Here is a 20059-nt window from a genome sequence, read left to right as displayed (position 1 = left end):
CTTCCTCCTCCTCTTCCTCCTCCTCCTCCTCCTCTCTCAGCTAATTAATGATCAAAAGCAGCCAACAGGTGAACAAAACCTAAACTGGTAGTTGCATCTTCAGAGCTCAAAATAAAAGAAACAGAGCAGGTCTACCTCCGTCCTCAGCATGGCGGACAGCTCGTTTACTGGTGTTTGTTCAGAAATAGCAACATGTGGACCTGCTGTGGGGTTAGTCTGCTGTCAGTCTGTTAACTGTGAGACGGGATGATACCGATGTCCCAGGAATGCACAGATAGCGCCTGCTAGAGCGGCCAGCCTCAGGAAGCACATCTGATTCGCTTCCCACCAGTCAAGAGGATAAGTGTCCGATGAGCGGGATCGTCTTTCATATACATATAAACATATTTTTTAATTGTTTAACTGATGGTATTAATTGGTCAAAATTCTTTTTGTCGGTTAATGGTTAAATGGTTAATTATTAAAATCCCTACTTGTAACTATAAGACATTTCGAAGTCTGATCTTAAATGTAGAGAGGGTCTGCTTCCTGATTCCAGACTGGGAGCTGGTTCCACAGGAGAGGAGCCTGATAGCTGAAGGCTCTGGTAGAGTACTGTGAGCTTCTTGTTTAATTTAGAGAAGCTAAGAAAGAGGAACATGATCTCTTTTTCTGGTTCCTGTTGGTTTTCATGCTGCAGCATTTTTGAATCAGCTGGAGGCTTTTCACTGAGTTAGTGAGACATCCTCATAATAAAGAATTACAGTGGTCCAGTCTAGAGGAAACAAATACATGGACTAGTTTTTGGACACAGTGTGGCACAGGTGGAAGAAGGCTGTCCTAGAGACTTGTTTTATGTGTGAAGTAAATGTCCTGGTCAGAAGTGACCCCAAGCTTTCTGACGGTAGCACAGGAGGCTGAGGTGTTCCATCCAATGTTTCTGTTTCTGTGCTGTGATGCACTTTAAATCCTGATCCGAAATCAAATAATATGCAAATAATCAGGGGAGGTTGGATATCTATAGTTGGCTAAAACATCTGGATCAAGAGTAGAGGTTTCATTATTACATCTGTGCCAGTTGTGGAAAGGGGGTGATAAATTTTTTCTCTAATAGTTATAATTTCATTTGTAAAGATGTTTTGTTTGCAAAGTGGGTTGAGAAATGTTCAAGGAAAGGATGAATTCAAATATAAGCAGGAGGCCCCTGCCAGTGCTGTAGGAAAAGTCAGAGCACCATTTCCTAAGCAAAGTGAGAATATATTAAACCCCCCCCCCCCCCCCCCCCCCCCCACCCCCCACCTGGGCCTGGGATATTAACACAGTCCCTGAACAGAGGGGAGAAAGAGGAGCAGACTGACTGTTTTGTGTTGGATCAGCTTTAGTCGTCAATCCTCCGCTGCTGTCCTGTAGTTTTAATCCTGAGAGGGCAGAACAAATCATACCAGCCCCACAGCCCCGCCCTCTTCTTAACCCCTCTACCTCATTGGCTGACGGGACCAATGCTCATACTCCGCAGGCAATGGGAGCTCAGATGAGCTGTGTGACAGGAGAAAGCACAGGGATTGTTGTCTTGTGAGTAACAGATGGGTGCATGTGTACTTGTTGTTGTTTGTAAGTGAGTGTGGGTGGAAAAAAGTTTAATTAGTGTCAGCCGGCGCCAGAAGCTTCTGGAAGCCAATATATCTTCTTTTATTATTGTACCTTGAACCATTTTAAGCCCAAATTCTTATTATTTCCTGTTTCTGTCATAGATGGAACCTTTTAAAACACCGTTTTTATCATCACAGGACACTAACACTCTTTATCAAAGTATATTAGTGCATACCAGAATTGACCGGTCCAGCAATGAATGATGTTCACCGGGTCCCAGTCCATATTTTGGTTCCACATACAACAACCACTTCTCCTTTGGACTGGGATCAAAAACTATTTCCAGCAGCTCTGGGGAAATCACTCATAGATGTCACTATGTCCCAAAACCAGGTCCTGCTGGTATCCCAGTCACTATCAAGGCTAGATATCCTAGTCATTATTCAAACTGTACTGCTACTATTTCTAAATGAACTACAATAACTGCACAGACCTCTAGAATTGTTCCCGGCTTGGATTGTTATCAGCTTCCAAGCCACTTTCTTTATCTACCGTCACTCCTCCCAAGTCTGAACAAGATCTTCCTTCAATCATATCTATTAGGTCAACTGTTAAACCTTATATACATCGCTCCAATCCTATCGTAACAATTTCAAATCTGATTAAGATCCCCCTTACCACTACCTCCTCTTTGTGCAAGTCTAACAAAGCCCCCCTGTTCAATCCTTATACCTTCAAAAACAGAAAGGGGCTGGGTGTAATTCATCTAAACATTAGAAGTTTGCTTCAATATCAAGAATTGGATCATCTCAAGATTTTGGTTTCTCAGACGGACCGTCTTGAGATCTTGAGATGATCCAATTTTGACATATTGGTGCCGACTGAGACTTGGCTACAGAAAAATAGGAGTGACAAAATTGCTGCTTCTGGCGTCTTTGACCTGGGAAGAAGTGACCACTGCCCAGTAGCTTGCATTAGAGCTGTGCGGCTGCAGAAAGCTCAGTCACAAATTGTTTTAAGGAGAAACTTTAAAAATTTTAATGAGCCTTCCTTCCTTCCTACATGATCGTAATCATAGGGACATTTTAAATATATTACATATCCCAGATGCTGATTAAGCATTTTATAAATATTTTTAACTCTGTGGCAAATAAACGCTCCCAATTTAAAAAGCAAAGGATTAAAGATAGGTCATGTCCTTGGTTCACCTCTCATATATCATCCTTGCTCCAATTAAAGAATAAGGCTTGGGTCCTTGCTAGAAAATCTGGAAACCCTGTTCATTGGTTTGCTTTTAGGCAGTTACGAAACAAATTCACATCGTCAGTAGGGAAAGCTAAATCTGATTATTGTCTAAATACCATCTCTAGCTGTTATTCAAATCCAGCTAAATTCTGGAAAGTAGTGAACTGTAATATCCGATCAAAAGGAAATATGCAAAGCTTTTGATAAACATTTGCTGCAGCTGGTCACCTTTTTAAAACTGGATAATGGTCATGTTCCTCAGTTTGCCCTCCAACTTCTCACTCCTAATGTAGTCACTGCAGAACTTCTCGCTGTCGACTCCAAGAAAGCTACAGGAGAAGACATTCTCTGCCCTGATGATTTCAGAATGTATAACACTTATTTTAATTCAACCATTTTATTAGATATAATTCCCAAAGTATGGAAGGTTGCCCATGTTACTCCATTACATAAAGGAGGAACACATAGTGACCTTAACAACTACCGTCCTATTTCTAAATTTTCCTGTCCATTCGAAATTCTAGAAACATTCATTAACAATCAACTTAAGACTTTTCTAACTAAATATTCTTTGTTAAACTCTCTCCAGTCTGGATACAGGGCCAACCATAGCACCATCTCTGCACCATCTTTCATTTGAAATGGTATCATGACTGCAGTGGATAAAAAGAAGCATTGTGCTGCCTTGTTCATTGACCTGTCAAAGGTCTTTGATTTAGTTGACCTTGCCCTGCCTCTACAAAAAGTATTGAATGTTGGGTGTGACCCAGCCGCTAGATGGTTAGAAAACTACCTCTCTGATAGACGGCAGTTTGTGAAAGCAGGTAATATTTGATCAACTTTCTTACCAATAATGAAAGGGGTCCACCAAGGTTCAATTTGAGGACCGGTTCTCTTCACAATTCATATCAATGACATTCTTCAAACATTAACTAGCTGTAAGGCTCATTTGTATGCAGATAGCACAATTTTATATTGCTGGGCAGATTCCATACAGTTGACTGTTGGCAATCTACAGCTCTCTTTTAATGCATTTCACAAGGTACTCACTGAAGTAAATCCTGGTGAAACAAAATATATGCTGTTTTCAAACGCTAAGAAAATTGAATTTAGCCAAATCCAGATTAGCACTACAAATAATTAAGCATCTGGATAGATGACAAATTTACCTTTAGAGTTAACGAGGACAATCTTGTAAAAAAGTTGTGGATGAAACTTGGCTTTTTTGTATAGGAATAGAACCTTCTCTCCCATGTGCAGTAGAAAAAGTATTGTTGAAGCTGTATTTCTTTCTGCCCTGGATTATGGTGATGTCATATATAGACATGCCGCTGTCACCACACATAAGTCCTTAGACACTGTATATCACTCTGCTCTCACATTTGTCACTGGGGATTCCTGCAACACCCATCATTGCACTCTGTATGAAAAGGTCAGCTGGTCCTCTCTCTCTGTGAGGTGAGATCAGCACTAGTATATATATTAATTTACAAATTTACAAATTTACATCACTGATAGACCTCAATGTAGGCACTCATCAAAGCGGACTGGGTCACACTGCATGTTCCGCCGGTCAACACACTTTAAATATCGACTCCCTGAAAACACTGGGACAATTTAGAAATATGCTTTTAAATCTCTTAAATCATAATGATCCTGAATGTAATTGCTTTTATTAGGAACTGATTTTGTGTATTCTGATTATTTGCTTATTGTCTTTCTTTCTAATCTCGGCATCGTTGAAAATGAGGGTGACCCCTCAATGTATCTCAGAGAAATAAATAAAGGTTGATGATGATGATGATGATGATACATGTGTCAAATACAATCCATCCTTGCTTTCAATCAACTGAGGTTAAAGTGGAGTTGGGGTTATTTGACGTGGGGTTGTGTGAGGTCGTCAGGTAGACGGTACACTGGCAGAGTGCTGTGCCGCTGTGGGCGGGGCCAGCAGAAAAAAATGTGTTTTAGACGCTTTTAAAAGACGCTGACCGAAACAATCCAATATCCGATTCATGTAGAATATGTTAAGCACTTTATCTCCCCGTCCAAACAAAGTGAAGTTCAGCTCTTTCTGACTCACTCAGCTGACGTGCTGCTGCGGCGTTCAGCAGTTTAAAAAATGTAGAACCAAAGGAAAGTGCTGTAGTGCTTAAGATATCCTTATAGACAACCAGTACAGCAGTAATCAGTGTAAATGTTGGGCACAGGAATAAAGTTGAGATTAAACCTCAAGGTTGTGTCTCTGTCACGTCCCACGTGTCCAGGTCTTCTCCCTGGATAAAGTCGATGCCTTTCAGGACTTCTACAGCCCCTTCAAGGCTGACGTGAAGAACAACATGCTGGAGCGATGCGCTGAGCAGATGGCCACCCTGTGCGCCACACTTAAAGAGTATCCTGGAGTCCGATACAGAGCGTGAGACCAGCTGATTTCAATATTTTTTTTTTTTTTTGCTGATTTTAATACCTTTTCAGTCTACTACTACTGATACAGCAATTCTTCAGGAAGTAATTATCAATAGACATCTCATTAGCAGCATGCATTGGACTCTTTTCCATTTTATGTCCATATTTAATATCAGTTCACATAGGAAATGTTGATTTTCACCTTTGATCACGTGTGAAGTCACATCACATGTGAATGTTTCATTTCACACATGGCGCTATCCTTTTCGCATTTAAAGTTTGCATTCATATTGCTGAAATGTTTTTTCCCACATGTTAACATGAAACTTCAATTTAAAAACATGTAAAATTTGCATTCACATATAAAGATAAAAACATTTTTTCTACCACATGGATTTTCAGATACACGTGATTTCACACATGAAACTTAGGTTTACTTCATGTGTCACTATCATTTCCACATGCAACGTTTGTATCCACATGTAAAGTTAAAAACATGTCTTTTTTTCACATGTGAATTTTGATAACATGTAAAACACAAATGTGATCATGTAAACTGAAACATTTGCTTTTTTCATAAGGGCATTTCCAGATTGAAAAACCTGTTTTTGTGTGATGCTGTGTGTGTGTGTATGTGTGTGTGATGCTGTGTGTGTGTGTGTGTGTGTGTGTTGGTTCAGGGAGTACAAAGACTGTGCAGTTCTGGCCCAGATGCTTCAGGAGAAGCTGGACGCTTACAAGGCCGATGACCCCGCCATGGGAGAGGTAGGAGCTTAGGAGCTAAATCACTAAATGACTAGTTTTGTCACTATGTCAGTTTCTTTTGGATAATGTGCAGGGAATGCATTGCCCAGCATTCACATAAAGTCATATATGACCGACATCACCGTGGTATAATCTGTTATAGCAGGCAGGTTACAATACATACAGGGATTATTTGCAAATACTTCCAAACACAGCCAGACTGGAGGTTGATCCAAGAGACAGGCAACAAGGACGGAGCTGGACTAGTTAAAATGGTAAATCTAAAGTATGAAGTGCAAAACAGCTGAGCACCTGTGACTGTGGAATTAGTGGTAATATATAAAAGAGTCACACATGTGTATCAGCAAATCAGGTCACACAGAAAAGATGCTATAGGACACTTGTAGATTTTCTTTTCTCTCCCACAAACACAACACAACAGTTGCACCTTCCCAAATTCTTCATTGCATGTGCACAAATCCTGTTTTACAAATCACAAATTCAGTAACTCATACAATCACATTTTTGCTACAGTTGCTGCAAATAATATATAACTTAAATAACTTTAAAAAAATATATAGTCTGTCTCTTAACTTTCTCTCTGATCATGTCACAGTAAATCCAGCTGAAATCACAGCTCAGTTTTTGACTTTCATTTTATGTGTTGGGTGATTTTGTCAGACAACGTTGCAGTTATAAAATCAGGATCTACCACATGCGATCCAGACATAGACTAGGTTTAGAACTAGCCTTGTTTAAAGAATGGGAGGTGTAGATAGCTGAAGTCTGTGGTTTGCAACATTTTAAACTACTTTTGAGCAGATCCTGTGTCATTTAGAAAAGAGTGTGTCAGTCCTCCACAGTGTGTGCAGAGTTGTGTGTCTGTTCTGATGCCTCCAGGGTCCAGACAAGTCACGTACCCAGCTGCTCATTCTGGATCGTGGCTTTGACCCCGTGTCACCTCTGTTGCACGAGCTCACGCTGCAGGCCATGGCCTACGACCTGCTGGGCATCGAGAATGACGTGTACAGGTAACGCTGCAGTTCAGCGCGCACCTTTCAGTATTTGTCTGTTATTTTGTTGTTGTCTTACTGTAACTGTCACTTACTTTGGGTTATGTATTTCAGTGGTATTTGGGTTAAGTCAACCCAAATGTCCCAGCCAATATGGTACAACAGTGCCCTGTCTTAGTACAAGGAAGAAGCCAAAAGGTTAATGCACTAACATAAAGATTATGAAATTCTTCAGTGTCGGTCTCCATTGGAAAAGCATTTAATTCCCACTGGCATTTTTTTAAATTTATTTTGACAAATAGAAGACTCTCTCTCCTCGATCCACACATACAGACTGTGCTCTCTCGCCCCCTCTCAGTTTTGAGACCAGTGGGATGGGAGAGACGAGGACGAAGGAGGTGCTGCTGGACGAGGACGATGACCTGTGGTTGAGTCTGAGACACAAACACATCGCTGAGGTGTCGACGTGAGTGGCTTTCACTCCCTCCTCACATGCGTCTTCCTCTACCGTAAACATAAAGCTCTGTGAAAAGTTCCCACGGAACATTATTCAGCAACACTTTTCATTCATTCGCTGTCTTTGTTCTTCTCTCTTTCTCGTTCGTCCTCACAGGGCTGTGACTCGTTCTCTGAAAGAATTCTCTGCCAGCAAAAAGATGAACACGGGAGAAAAGGTAGAGGACACACTGTGACTGTGCTCAGGTTTCAGGATCTGTTACTGTGTTTCTGCTCCCAGCTCCTTCACACAGTCACACATACACCAGAGTCCTGTATTCTACCTGGACATTTACTTTAACTTCAAGTAAAAATTATATGATGGTTGAAGAGACCCAGTCAACAAAAATATACTTAAATAAAACCTTTATTTTTATAACTTCCTGATACTGGGCGTCATAGTCCTACTCATAGTGATGTCTCGGATGAATGAAGTTTGGTCTGATATGGGTATAGAAATCCATGTCTTGTTCATTTTTCTCTCTATAGGCCAAACAAACAATATTTTGAATCAGATCTTCATTCACTAAGACAACAGTGACTGTTAATAAGCTCAAAACAATTAATAGGAATTTCTTTTTAATGAGATCACATCATAATATTCTGTGATAGAAAATCACTGGAGGTTAGAAGGTGCTTAAAGCTCCACATGTTTGATTATAGATCAGGTCTAGGATTTATATTAATACTGTGAAAGTATCAAAGCCTCAGTCCACAGAGAAATGCACACAGCCTGTATTCAGAAACTGAGCGTTAAAACCAGCCGTCAGGACTTCTGGAACTTTGTGATGTCACTACTATACAGTCACCGCCCTCGGCTATACCCCCAACACGGCCACCCAGACTGTGTGGTGGGCCATTTGGTACTTAAAAGCACAATTATATATTTTTATGGAAAAAACTTGAAATAATGTATAGGCTATAGTGAGAAGGTAAAATATGGGACCTGTAAGATTTGGGTATAGAGCATGGGCGTAGATTTGCATATGGATGGTAGCGACATGTCCCTACCAATATATGAGTGAACTCGTTCGCAGTATGTTTGGAGTGAAGTCATATTAGATCATTCCAATTTGCCCTTCCGGAGGCTGAGTTTCCAAGATGACCAACTTAGATATTTATGCCAGCATTCGGCTGAAAGTGTATTAACAAGTATAAATATAGTCATAAGAGAAGTATTCAGATCCTTTACTTCAGTGAAAGCATCAGTAACACGATGTAGAAAAGTCCTGAAAACATGAACCTACTAGAGTCAAGTGGACCCAAAGAATCAAAATAGCTGAGCTCATCATGCAGGGAGAATAATGGGCCCCTGTCAGTGTATCATTATCAAATTATTACTCATGCAAGCTGCGTTTGCAGGGGCCTGCTTTAAAACAGTTTTATATACTGTTGGGTTCTCCAGTCCAACAAATGCTATTCATCTGTTCATCATTCTATTAAATTATTAATAAATTATATATTTTGTTCCTAAAATATTCATCTGTAATGTAACATATAACTATAATGTTAATGTAGTGCAGTAAAAAGCACTATATTTGCTTCTGATACTAGTGAAGTTGAAGAACAAACTTACAATGAAAGTAGAGTACCGTAGTAAATGTGTTATTTACACCACCAACACTATAGTCTTTATATTAAAATAAAGTAGATAACTCATAATAAGGTCTATGACTCATCTCTGTCTTTCAGACCACCATGAAGGAACTGTCTCAGATGCTGAAGAAGATGCCTCAGTATCAGAAAGAGCTGAGCAAGGTAAGAGCTGAAGTGTTACTGTACATCTATAAATACGGCATGTTGTCATGGTTCCCAAGAGGCAGGAGGCAGATGTAGTCAGGTCTGAACTCAACCGGATCTGTGGAAAACAAGACAGTTTAGGAAGGCACACCCCTGTGTACGTACGGCCCCACAATCACACTGCATGTCAGCAGCGTCAGGGCGTTGACCACTGACCCAATGGTCACTGTAACACAGTCCTCTGCAGAGATGGTAGACCATTCCAGTGAGTGGAACAGCCACTATAATAAAGGCTGGCAGCCACAGTGTTAAACAGCATGAAGAAAAAGCTTCTGTGGGCAGAACTCCAAGCACTAGTGCCTGGTGACCACCAGGCACTGCTCATCAGCGGACTCATACCATCCCTACGCTGGTGGCAGCTAGGTGGGGGCTTTTGTTTCAGAAATGAAGCATGAATGCAAAGGTCTTCAGAGTGACCGTGATGAGACTAGGGGCGAGAGTTTGTCTTTCAGCGCGACAATGACCTGAAACATACAGTCTAGACAAGACTGTAGTTGCTTCAGGACATGTCTCTGACTGTTGAGTGACCCAGCCCTGACTCCACAGATCAGCACAGATCAGCACAGATCATCTGTGGAGAGGCCTGAAGACGATGCTCACAGACGCTTCCTGTCCGGTCTGACAGAGCCGGAGAGGATCTGTCAGGAAGCATGAGATAAACTGCCCAAACACGGGTCTAGCAAGCTTGTAGAGACTTTACTAAGAAGACTGAATTACTATACTGGATTAAGGATTTTGAATACTATAAATGAGAAATTGCAGTTTTCGATTTTTAATAGATTTGAAACACTTTTCTAAAAACTAATTTTAACTGCGACATCATGGACAATTGAGAAGGTTGATGGGTAAAAATATAAATTTTATCCATTTAAAATGAAATCCATGACACAATAAAGTGTAGAGGTCTGAGGCCACTGTATGTGCATGTATGTACAGACACCTGTATAATCTACACTCAGGAGGCAGTTTATTAGGAACACCTTGCTCAAACTAATGCAGTCTAATAAATCAGTCCTGCAGTCATGAGGCTCATAATATTCAGTTTCTATTGCAAGTATCTTAGAGGTTATTTGAATTGTATTGCATTGTACAGAGAGATATATATATTATATCTGTAGGAGACTGGTTTCAACAAGGTGTACCTAATAAACTGTCAACCGAGTGCACTTGTAACACATTGAAACAATTGTTCAGCAAAAAAGGAAATGACACAGTGTATGATGTGATAATAAACAGTTGGTAATTGGTAATAACAAGAAGATTTTTTTGCAGATTTCTCGAGGAACATACATGAACCCTTAAAAAAATGCTTCTTTTGATATTATTTGCAGCTGATTATTTTCTCTGTCAAACTCATGAACAGCGTCTCTCCTCTCTGACCTCAGTACTCAACCCATCTCCACCTGGCTGAAGACTGTATGAACCGTTACCAGGGCACTATAGACAAACTGTGTCGTGTGGAACAGGTAAATCAGAGACACCTCGTTATTTAGTTAGATCTGTCTCTAGACCAGTGCTCCCCGACCTTTTCCAAGTCATGACCCACTTGAAAAATTGTAAAATGTTGGTGGCCCACATCTGAAATACGGTGGCCAAATAATAGCTACTCAGAGCACCTTTTATTGTAAAACAATTGAACTGAAAGCAGGGAAGCTGAGTCTTTGATGGGGTGAGATCATTTGTCTCTTGACTCTCTTTCCTTTGAATTCTTCCTGTTGCTAAACAGAAATCTATCTATGCAATCTTTTAGCTTGAATCAGAGATAGCAAACACGTATTCAACGTGTTCCCGACGGCAACAACATAAAGGTTCATTATTTATCATTAGTTTATCACAAAAATGACAAAAAAAGAAAGGATAAAAATTTTTTTATGTTTTTAAAGATCATTTTCTTTTAAAACATTTAAAAACATAATTTTATGTTTTTCATAACTACATCTTTTCACCAAAATTGTACTGGTGGGTTGGGTTTGGGAACCACTGCTTTAGACTGTGTAATAATAATAAGCTTAAGTGATGGCACATACCAAACGTGTCCTTCCAATGTGAACAACTAATGGCAGCGTGTGACTGTGTGTGTGACTGTGTGTGTGACTGTGTGTGTGACTGTGTGTGTGACTGTGTGTGTGACTGGTGTGCGTCACGTGCTTATTTGCTTTCTGTCCATAACATTCACAGCAATCTCATGTCTGTGTATTGCGTCTGTAGCTGATGTCAGGATGTTGTCAATGGAAGGTTCCTGCAGTGTCAGGACTCTATTTCTATGTAGTTTTAAAGCTTTGTTCCACCCAAATACTACTTTCTGTCTTGTGGTTGCAAGGAGTTGCACGTTGGGTAGTTTGTGTAATTAGCATTATTAGGTAATTATCAGATAAAATAAAGATGGAATCATATGCTATGGCCTTTGCAGTCACTAGCTCTCGACCAGATATTTGAAAGGTTGGAGAGATGCAAGACACAAGGACATTCAGACATTCAAGATTATATGACTCACACAAACATGTATATATATATATATACATATATATATATATATATATATAACAATTACAAAGAAAATGAATGATGCCCGCAACTGTGTGCAGCACCAACAAGAACCTCAGCAACTCCTGAGAGAGACGGAGAGAGAGAGAACAGAGAGAGAGAACAGAAATAACATGTTATATTACTAACTCAATACAAATTTCCCTGCCACTTTAATTTAGTAGTTTAATGTTGATAATATAACCTTGGGCAATATTACGTTCCTGCAGGAGCCTACCAAAGGCTGCAGTTTCAGGGCCACAGTTATGTCTATTATCTATAGTAATATATCATTTCATTTTATTGTTAAAATGGTAGATGAATAAAATAATTAAGTAATTACTTCACTACTCTTAATATAGCTATTTATTAAAGCTCTCCTACTGTCTAAGCTAGATTTCCCATGATACCGTGTGCTGTTGAAATGAACTACTGGACAGTCACGTTGAGCTTCTGTCTTCTTCTTCCTCTGTCCTCCATTGTTTTCAAGGATCTGGCGATGGGCACAGATGCAGAGGGAGAGAAGATCAAGGATCCCATGAGGCTCATTGTACCCGTTCTACTGGACGCCAACGTCGGTGTCACCGACAAGATCCGCATTATCCTGCTCTACATCTTCCTTAAGAACGGTCAGCTGTTGTTTCTCTTATCACTTCATATTTGGGAGGAGGGAAGTCCTGCACTATGATGAGAACAGAAGAAAAGCTTTTAAACCGAGACATTTTCTAGTATTTTAACATAATGTTTCATTTAAATCTTTACACACGTTTGCACTCATGTTGTGCTCGTCTGTTTTTTTGATGCTAATCCATTCTCAGTTTTCCTTGTGTTGACATGGATTTACACCACATTTGTACATGCGCATGCTCTCATGCATGTGTGTGTTGCATGTATGGACTGAAAATCTTTGGTGCGTGTGTTTGTGTGTTTGCATGTGTGTGACAGGGGTGACTGAGGAGAACCTGTGTAAGCTCCTTCAGCATGCCAACATCCCACCAGAGGACAGTGACATCATTTCCAACATGGCCCACATGGGCGTTCCCATTGTCACTGAGGTGAGCTGTCCTGACCCACTGCCTCATTATAAACTTTGGCCTCAGGCAGGTCGTCCCCATGTCCTTCTAAAAGGGTAAGGGTTTGGGTTAGGGTCATAAAACCTTCTTCCTTCTTCTTGCTGAGCAGAACACAACAGAGTGGGTCATGAAGTCGCTATTTCAATAGGAGAATGTGCACATGATTCCTCAATCTCAGATATCCTGAGCTACAGTTATGTGTAACAACAACATGAGACCACATAATGTAGATTTTCAGAATCACTTGTTAAGGATAAGGCTGGTGTTATTCTGTATTTTTCTGTACGGTGGCTGTGAGAGCTCAACACACAGCATCTTAAGAAAACACATGCAAACACACATCTTCATCAATTTGACACATGTGCAGAAAATACTCACAACACAACAGAAGGGGAGGGACAGTAATAAGTAATGAACATTGTTGTTCGATGTCACAAAGCATTGAACAAGTGTGTCCCAGCTAGGTTCATCTTTTTTTTTTTCAAAGTTATTTTTAGGGCATTTTTTGCCTTTATTCTGATGGCGACGGTGAGACAGGAAAATCAGACAGAGGGAGGATGATGTGGAGCAAAGGGCCACAGGTTGGACTTGACCCCACGCAGCTCAAGACTACGCCGTTACCTTACATGCAACCAGGTGATCTTGTTGCCTGGAAACGCTTGTGTTGTGTTGTTAGTATCTGCCGCCCATGTGTTGTCTGATGAAGATATTTTCTGAATTTGTTTGAATGCGTTTTCTTAAGATGCAGAGCTTTCAGCTCTTAGTGCCACCGTGCTTGAGCTCTTAGTGAGGATATCAATCTTTATTTGTCTTAGAAAAGGTGCTGCAGTTTCCTAAAACAGCTGGACACTTTAGTTTTAGTGAGAATCACTCAACAAAGAGGAAATAATGCATTGTTTGGAACTATTTTTAGTAGTGGATTAATTCACATTTGGTGTTCTAATGAGTATTTCCAGCAGCAGGACAGTGTGTGTGTTCACGCTCATGAATAGTGCAACAGTGTGGCTCACTGATGGCTTTTTAATAGTTTTTGGAAACAAAGGAGCTCTGTGGCACACACACTCACACACTCATGCCGTACACACACACACGCACACACACACACACGCACACACACGCACACACTCACGCCGTACGCACACACACGCACACACACGCACACACTCACGCCGTACGCACACACACACACACGCACTGATGGTTGATATTTTCATGGGATTTGTTGACAGCAAGAAAATAATTTATATCACCAGACATCCTTTAAATCGGTCAAAAGAACTGTGTCATGATAAAGTGCATCATGAAATATATTTGTATATTGTTAGTGTTTTTATTTTTTCTATTTTCTTTATGGATTTTGTGGTGGACCTAAAAAATCCCCCAGTGAGCATGTTGGTTTGGGTTTGATTCCATATGACCCCGACCTGAACAGGAAACAGTAAAACCATGTTGTTTTCAAAAGACCTTCACTTTCACCTTCCCTGTATGCAAACAACAAATCTTTCTGTGCTTTGGATAAGCACGATCACCTCAGCACCAGGAGCACGATGGCCACTTCCTGTAGGAAAAAATCATGTTAAGGCTGAACAACGCTAAATAACTGATCCACTCTTTAAATGTCTCAGTGAGATGTTCTGCTGATGTGAACAGCAACAGCACATGATTGGCTGGTCTCATTTATACACAGGGCACCGTCAAGAAAGCCAAGAAGCCGGATCGTAAAGAACGAATCAGTGAGCAGACCTACCAGCTCTCCAGGTGGACTCCTCTTGTCAAGGATCTTATTGAGGTACTCCCCGTGTGATCAGTGCTACTGGACATTTTCCGTTAAAGCTCCATGTTTTCCTCTTCTTCTGTGTTTTATTTGAAGTGTTGATCTGTAAGAAGATGTATTTGTAGTTTCAGGAACAAAAAACCATCTCAGTGTAGTTTTACATCTCCTCTCTCAGGCTTCTCTCTGGAGCTTTAGTAACAACAGACCAGTGAGCCAATCAGAAGAGAGGAGGCTCTGAGAGTCTCTTCTGATTGACTGACTGTTTTCTGAGTGATCCAATAAAAATATAGCAGAAACCAAATCCTGCAAGGTTGGATTGTGGGTCCAGGTGGGCGGGGCTTGGTGACTGCTTTGTTGTGACATCACAAAGTTCCAGAAGTCCTGACGGCTGGTTTTAAGGCTCAGTTCCTGAATACAGGCTGTGTGCATTTCTCTGTGGACTGAGGCTTTGATACTTTCACTGTATTAATATAAAACCTAGACCTGATCTATAATCAAACTACACATGGACATCAACCTAAGGAGCTTTATGAAAATGTACCTTTAACTCCTACAGAGAAGCATCTTAACAATATATCTGTTATATCTTCTGCTAATTCTTGAAATGTAATTTTTCTCATGATAAAATCTTCAGGGTAAGGTGACATGTCACCAACTGTTTTCTTGACTGATAAACTTTACTGTGCTTTGCTTTCCCTTTCTTAAAGAAAAAACATTGCATTTGTAGTATTGAACAACAAGTATGTCCCAGCTGGGTTCATCACTTCTTTGTTTTGAAGTTATTTGTTGCCTTAACCCAGATAGCAAGAGTGAGAGAGAGAGAGAGAGAGAGAGAGAGAGAGAGAGAGAGAGGAAAGTCAGGCAGAGGGAGAGAGAGAGAGGATGAGATGGCACAAAGGGCCACAGGTTGGACTGGAACCTGGGGCCAGCGGTCAGGATTAAAGTGGAGCTCCAGGTTGTTTTTTCTAACAGAAAAAAACTTCTGAGTGAATCATGGCAGAGAATGACAAAACAACTGAACTGAACAAAGGGTTAGATTACAGAGGAGCGCACTATAGTAATACACACTGTCTGAATGAGGCTTTAGAGAGTAATGTGTGTGAGAACTGTAACATAGGTGATTCTGTTACTGATGCAAACTGCAGTAACAGTTTTACTTATGAATGTGTTCCCATAGGATGCTATTGAGGACAAACTTGACCCCAAGCAGTACCCATACATCTCCCAGCGACAAGCATCCAGCAAATCCAGTGCCCCATCAAGGTGTGTAGTCTTTTAATGCATGGTGCCATGTTTCAGAGAACACCTTGCTTACATTTTTTTTTATTGAAAAAATAAATCAATCAATCAAACTTACTACTTCTTTTCCAGAAAAATACTTATCTATTTCCTTTTCTTCTCATCATCCAGTGCTCGCTATGGTAACTGGCACAAGAACAGGGGCCCCACAGAGATTAAGACGGGACCCAGGATCATCGTCTTTATTATTGGAGGGATGACGTACAGCGAGATGCGTTGCATGTATGAGGTCACTCAGGCCAATGGCAAGTGGGAGGCCCTAATTGGTGAGTTGACTGGGCAGAATAAGCTGACCAGGCTTTTTTTTTATTACACTAAACAAACCAAATAATGAACAAACACACAACATTACAATATCAATCAGGCTTGACAACCTAAATAAGATATTAAAGGGTGACAAGAAACCAAAACAAACAGAGGCAAAATAACTCGTATTGTTTTTGCAATATATCCTTCCAGAATAAAGCTGAGCGGGGTATTTATACATGTTCGTACTGTATCGTTTTACTCACCAGGACTACTGTGATGATGTCATAGTGATGTCATCAGCTTGGTCTTGGTAACAGCAAATTTAAAACATTACAACAAGTCCAGATTTCAACCTTCAAACCTTTCTTTTAACAACTATGTCCCCCAACACAACTGAAATGCAATACTAAATTGGTGCATTGGCATGTCTTTATATTTTATTGTTTTCATGTGAGAAGTACAGATAACAGACCCATAACTTAAAAAACATCTCTTGCGGACTCAGCTGGAAAACGTTTGTGTGCCGCTGAGTCAACAGGGCCTGACCTCTGTGTGAAGGCATTAATCACAGTCTCTGTGAGAGCTGATATGTTGCGACTTAGAGGAAATCAATGCAGCGTCAGGAACAGGAAGGAGGAGAAAACAAATGAATCTACAAAATTATCTGCAGTTGCTTCGTTCTCCAGGCAGACGTCAGACTTTATTCGATTTTTTTCGACTTTATTTGCCTTTAGTCACAGCTGATCTCCCAGGAGATCTCTCTTATTTGGCAGCACTAGGTAACCTCTCTAAAGTCATATTTTTTGTCATGCTCAATCTCATGTGTATCTTATCTAACTAACAAGGTTTCACTCGGGTTTCAGTCCTTGCTGAGCTTTCAGGCTTTTCTCCCCTGTAGGTTCCACTCACATTCTCACCCCCCCTAAGTACCTAAAGGAACTACAGCACCCAGACTTCCTGGACCCCAATGCCCCACCAGAGGGCACAGAGGAGCCTCCTGCAGAATGAAAAGACTTTTGGAAGTAAATACACAGGTCGTGATGTGTTTTGTGAATCCGTGTTCCTCCATATCAACCCACCTGCCAATGTGTCTCACCTTTGACCTCTGCCCCCTGCAGTATTTCCTGTCAGTGATTTTTACTGATGCCTAAATACTGCCTTATTGTCTGTGAAGTCACTGACTCTGGTCCTCGTGTTTCATATGTTCATCTTGAAGGAACACCTCAGAGTTTTGGCACACAGTCTTGTTGGAGCGATTTATGGCATTAACATAAAAACACAGAAAATACACAAAGTTATAAGAGAAACATCAAAGGAGGCTGTGACAGCAGCTCAGTGTGTGTTCTGTGTGTGGACACACAGAACACACACTTTGACTTTAGATGGCTGACATGTTGGATCAACTAGTTTTCAGGCACGCTGAATCCCTAGACCCCAGACCAAAAGAGCACCAATGTATTTTGGCCATTTGTGAAATCCATCAATCTGTATAATCCTGGACAGGACATGAAAAAGATTCCCAACCCTCCTACTCAGAAACAAGACACCCAGTCGTTTTGTATGTGTAGTTGCTTGCGTGTGTTTGGTGTGGGGATGAGTCACACATGTTCTCAAGCAAATCCCAAGTTACTGTGGTGACGAACAAGCAAGTCACGTCAAGTCAAGCCAGTTTTATTTGTGTTGCGCCAATTCACAACAGAAGTTATCTCAGCACACTTTTCAAACAGAGCAGGTCTAGACCTTCTCTCATAGTATTATTTACACCAAGAGCTGGTGACAGTGGCAAGAAAAGAGGCAGAAACCTCAAGCAGAGCTGAACACAGAAAAATGTGAATAGTCATGAACACACAGTCGAAGTCAAGTTGAGTCCATTGTCAGTGTTAGTCAAGCATGTCTCAAGTCCTCCACCCTGACCCCTGGGCTACTGGGGTGGTGCCTGTTCAGTAATCGATCAAGAACATGCAAAGAAACCCACCAATAACATTTTATTGTAAGTAAATATTCTCTTTTAAAATAATAAATACAGTGATCTATGACACACACTGTAGCAGAGAATATTGATATGATATCTAGAATTTACTTACACAGGTAAGACTTAAACCTAAACACACAGTCAGTAACTTCTGCCTCTAGGGCTCTCTCAGACCCGGTGATTCTACCCGTTAAAACACTGAATAAAGCTAAGCTTTGTTCTGATTGTTTCTGATAACTTATGAAGCACACGTTCAGCAGGTTTTTACCGGCAGCTGAATCATCCACACAGTGTCCTCCTCTCCATAACAAACACACCAGGGGATTCAAACCAGTAGAAACATTGAGTAAAGCAGTTTGACTTTAAAACTCAGAGATTCACTGACGCTCTTCAGTGACACAGGACAGGACGTCTCCAGCAGCTGGGAGCTGAGCTGTCTAACATTTCCTCAGCTTGTTTCTCTGAAAACTTCAGATCCAGACGTCCGACGACTAAAATCCTTCATCTGGTTCAAATATAGAGCTGAAAACCACCAAGGTGTAAAAAGTGTATGTGGCTTAAAACTAGATAAAAGTCAGTGTTGAGCTTCTGTCAGACAAACACACTGACACATGATCATAGAGGATATGATGTCACTGACAGGCGACCAATGAAACGTTATCAAGATTAAAATCACAGATTTCTCTGGTTGGAGAATTGATGGAAACATTTGTGAAAATGTAAGAACACAACAACATATAGAACCAAGTCTAGATGTTTTTATAGATTTTAATATGGAAAAGTTTCAGATTATATAACTTTAAAACTCCACCACATCTTCACCACATGGACAATGGTTTCACAGAGTAGGGTATTTATTCTGGCCTGACTGTGATGCTGCAACATCATTGATCAGAACACCCACAAACCACAAGGGAAGACATGTGAATTCCTAATTTAATAGGAAGTGTAGTGTGAGATGATCCTGAGGTTCTTTTTCCTCAAACCACAGTTCAAGACAGTGATCTATTGATCTATCGATCGATAGATCTATAGCTTCTGATTTTCACCTTGGTCTCAGTTCCCAAATAAACCTGTGTTGTTGTGTTGTGTTGTGTTGTGTTGTGTTGTGTTGTGTTGTACCTTACCTCCCTTTTATTCCCTCCAGCAGAGCAGTGTTTACAGCAGTGCAGTTCACTTTTCTTCTGTGTGCAGTCACATCCTTGAGAAGACAGAAAATGACACCAACACCTCATGCTAGTTCAGGAAAATCTTCATCAATGTCTCATTTGCTGGCTGTTTTATCTTTCAGTCTGATACAGAAGGTTTATGTCACTGACCAACCAACCATGTGTGAGAAGATCTTATAGGATAATACAGTTCTGCTGGGGTTCCACTTGAGTATTTTTATCCTGGCACATCTGCATTAAGATTCGGGTTAGGGTTCGGGCTTCACTATGGTTAAGATATGGTTGGCAATTATGTATGTACACACATCGGCACTGGATGTAAATCATGATACAGGGCTGATCACCTGACTGCCCAGTCCACTTCTGTGGGACCACCATGTTCCCAGAACTGCTCTCAGCAATAACCTCGGTTTCTACAGTCACATGATTTTATTACAGACAGAAATTCAACTTAAAATTAAGACCTGAACTGTAAAAAAACGCAGGTCCCATTTAATTAAAAACACATGGATAATTTGGGCTGTTAGATTGATCTTCCTTCAAGTGTATAGATTATTATCATGGACCTACTTCATTGTAATCATTTCATTGAAAGCTGATCAAACATCCTGTTGTGTCTTCCAGGATCGACTGAAATCTTCACCCCACCTCGCCTTCTCAAAGTCCTCAGAAACTTAGAGAAAGAAGAGCAGACCGGCTAAGAAGCTCCTGTATTGCTCCTCCCTCAT

General features: G+C 40.7%; 1 protein-coding gene across 3 annotated transcripts in view; it reads left to right on the top strand.

The window, feature by feature from the left end:
• stxbp1b (syntaxin binding protein 1b) overlaps positions 1 to 20059 on the top strand; it is a 29264-nt gene extending 9205 nt beyond the window's left edge. Inside the window, exons 7-20 of one of the 3 annotated variants that reach the window (XM_023397540.2) lie at positions 5082 to 5230; positions 5901 to 5985; positions 6865 to 6995; positions 7336 to 7443; positions 7591 to 7651; positions 9165 to 9230; positions 10658 to 10738; positions 12286 to 12424; positions 12741 to 12850; positions 14556 to 14657; positions 15820 to 15905; positions 16053 to 16207; positions 17089 to 17212; positions 19956 to 20047. In XM_023397540.2, the coding sequence (XP_023253308.1) occupies positions 5082 to 5230; positions 5901 to 5985; positions 6865 to 6995; positions 7336 to 7443; positions 7591 to 7651; positions 9165 to 9230; positions 10658 to 10738; positions 12286 to 12424; positions 12741 to 12850; positions 14556 to 14657; positions 15820 to 15905; positions 16053 to 16207; positions 17089 to 17198 (1383 nt within the window). In that variant the 3' untranslated portion in view covers positions 17199 to 17212; positions 19956 to 20047. Of the gene's footprint in view, positions 1 to 5081; positions 5231 to 5900; positions 5986 to 6864; positions 6996 to 7335; positions 7444 to 7590; positions 7652 to 9164; positions 9231 to 10657; positions 10739 to 12285; positions 12425 to 12740; positions 12851 to 14555; positions 14658 to 15819; positions 15906 to 16052; positions 16208 to 17088; positions 17225 to 19955 lie in introns of all 3 variants that reach the window. The other 2 variants (XM_023397541.2, XM_023397542.2) reach the window with 2 other exon arrangements.

The sequence above is a fragment of the Seriola lalandi genome, unplaced genomic scaffold (genome assembly GCF_002814215.2).
Source record: "Seriola lalandi dorsalis isolate HSWRI2012SDOR001 ecotype SW California unplaced genomic scaffold, Sedor1 jcf7180002054883, whole genome shotgun sequence".
NCBI lineage: Eukaryota > Metazoa > Chordata > Actinopteri > Carangiformes > Carangidae > Seriola > Seriola lalandi.
Note: the sequence above shows the minus strand (reverse complement) of the source record. Positions and strands in the feature narration are given on the sequence as shown.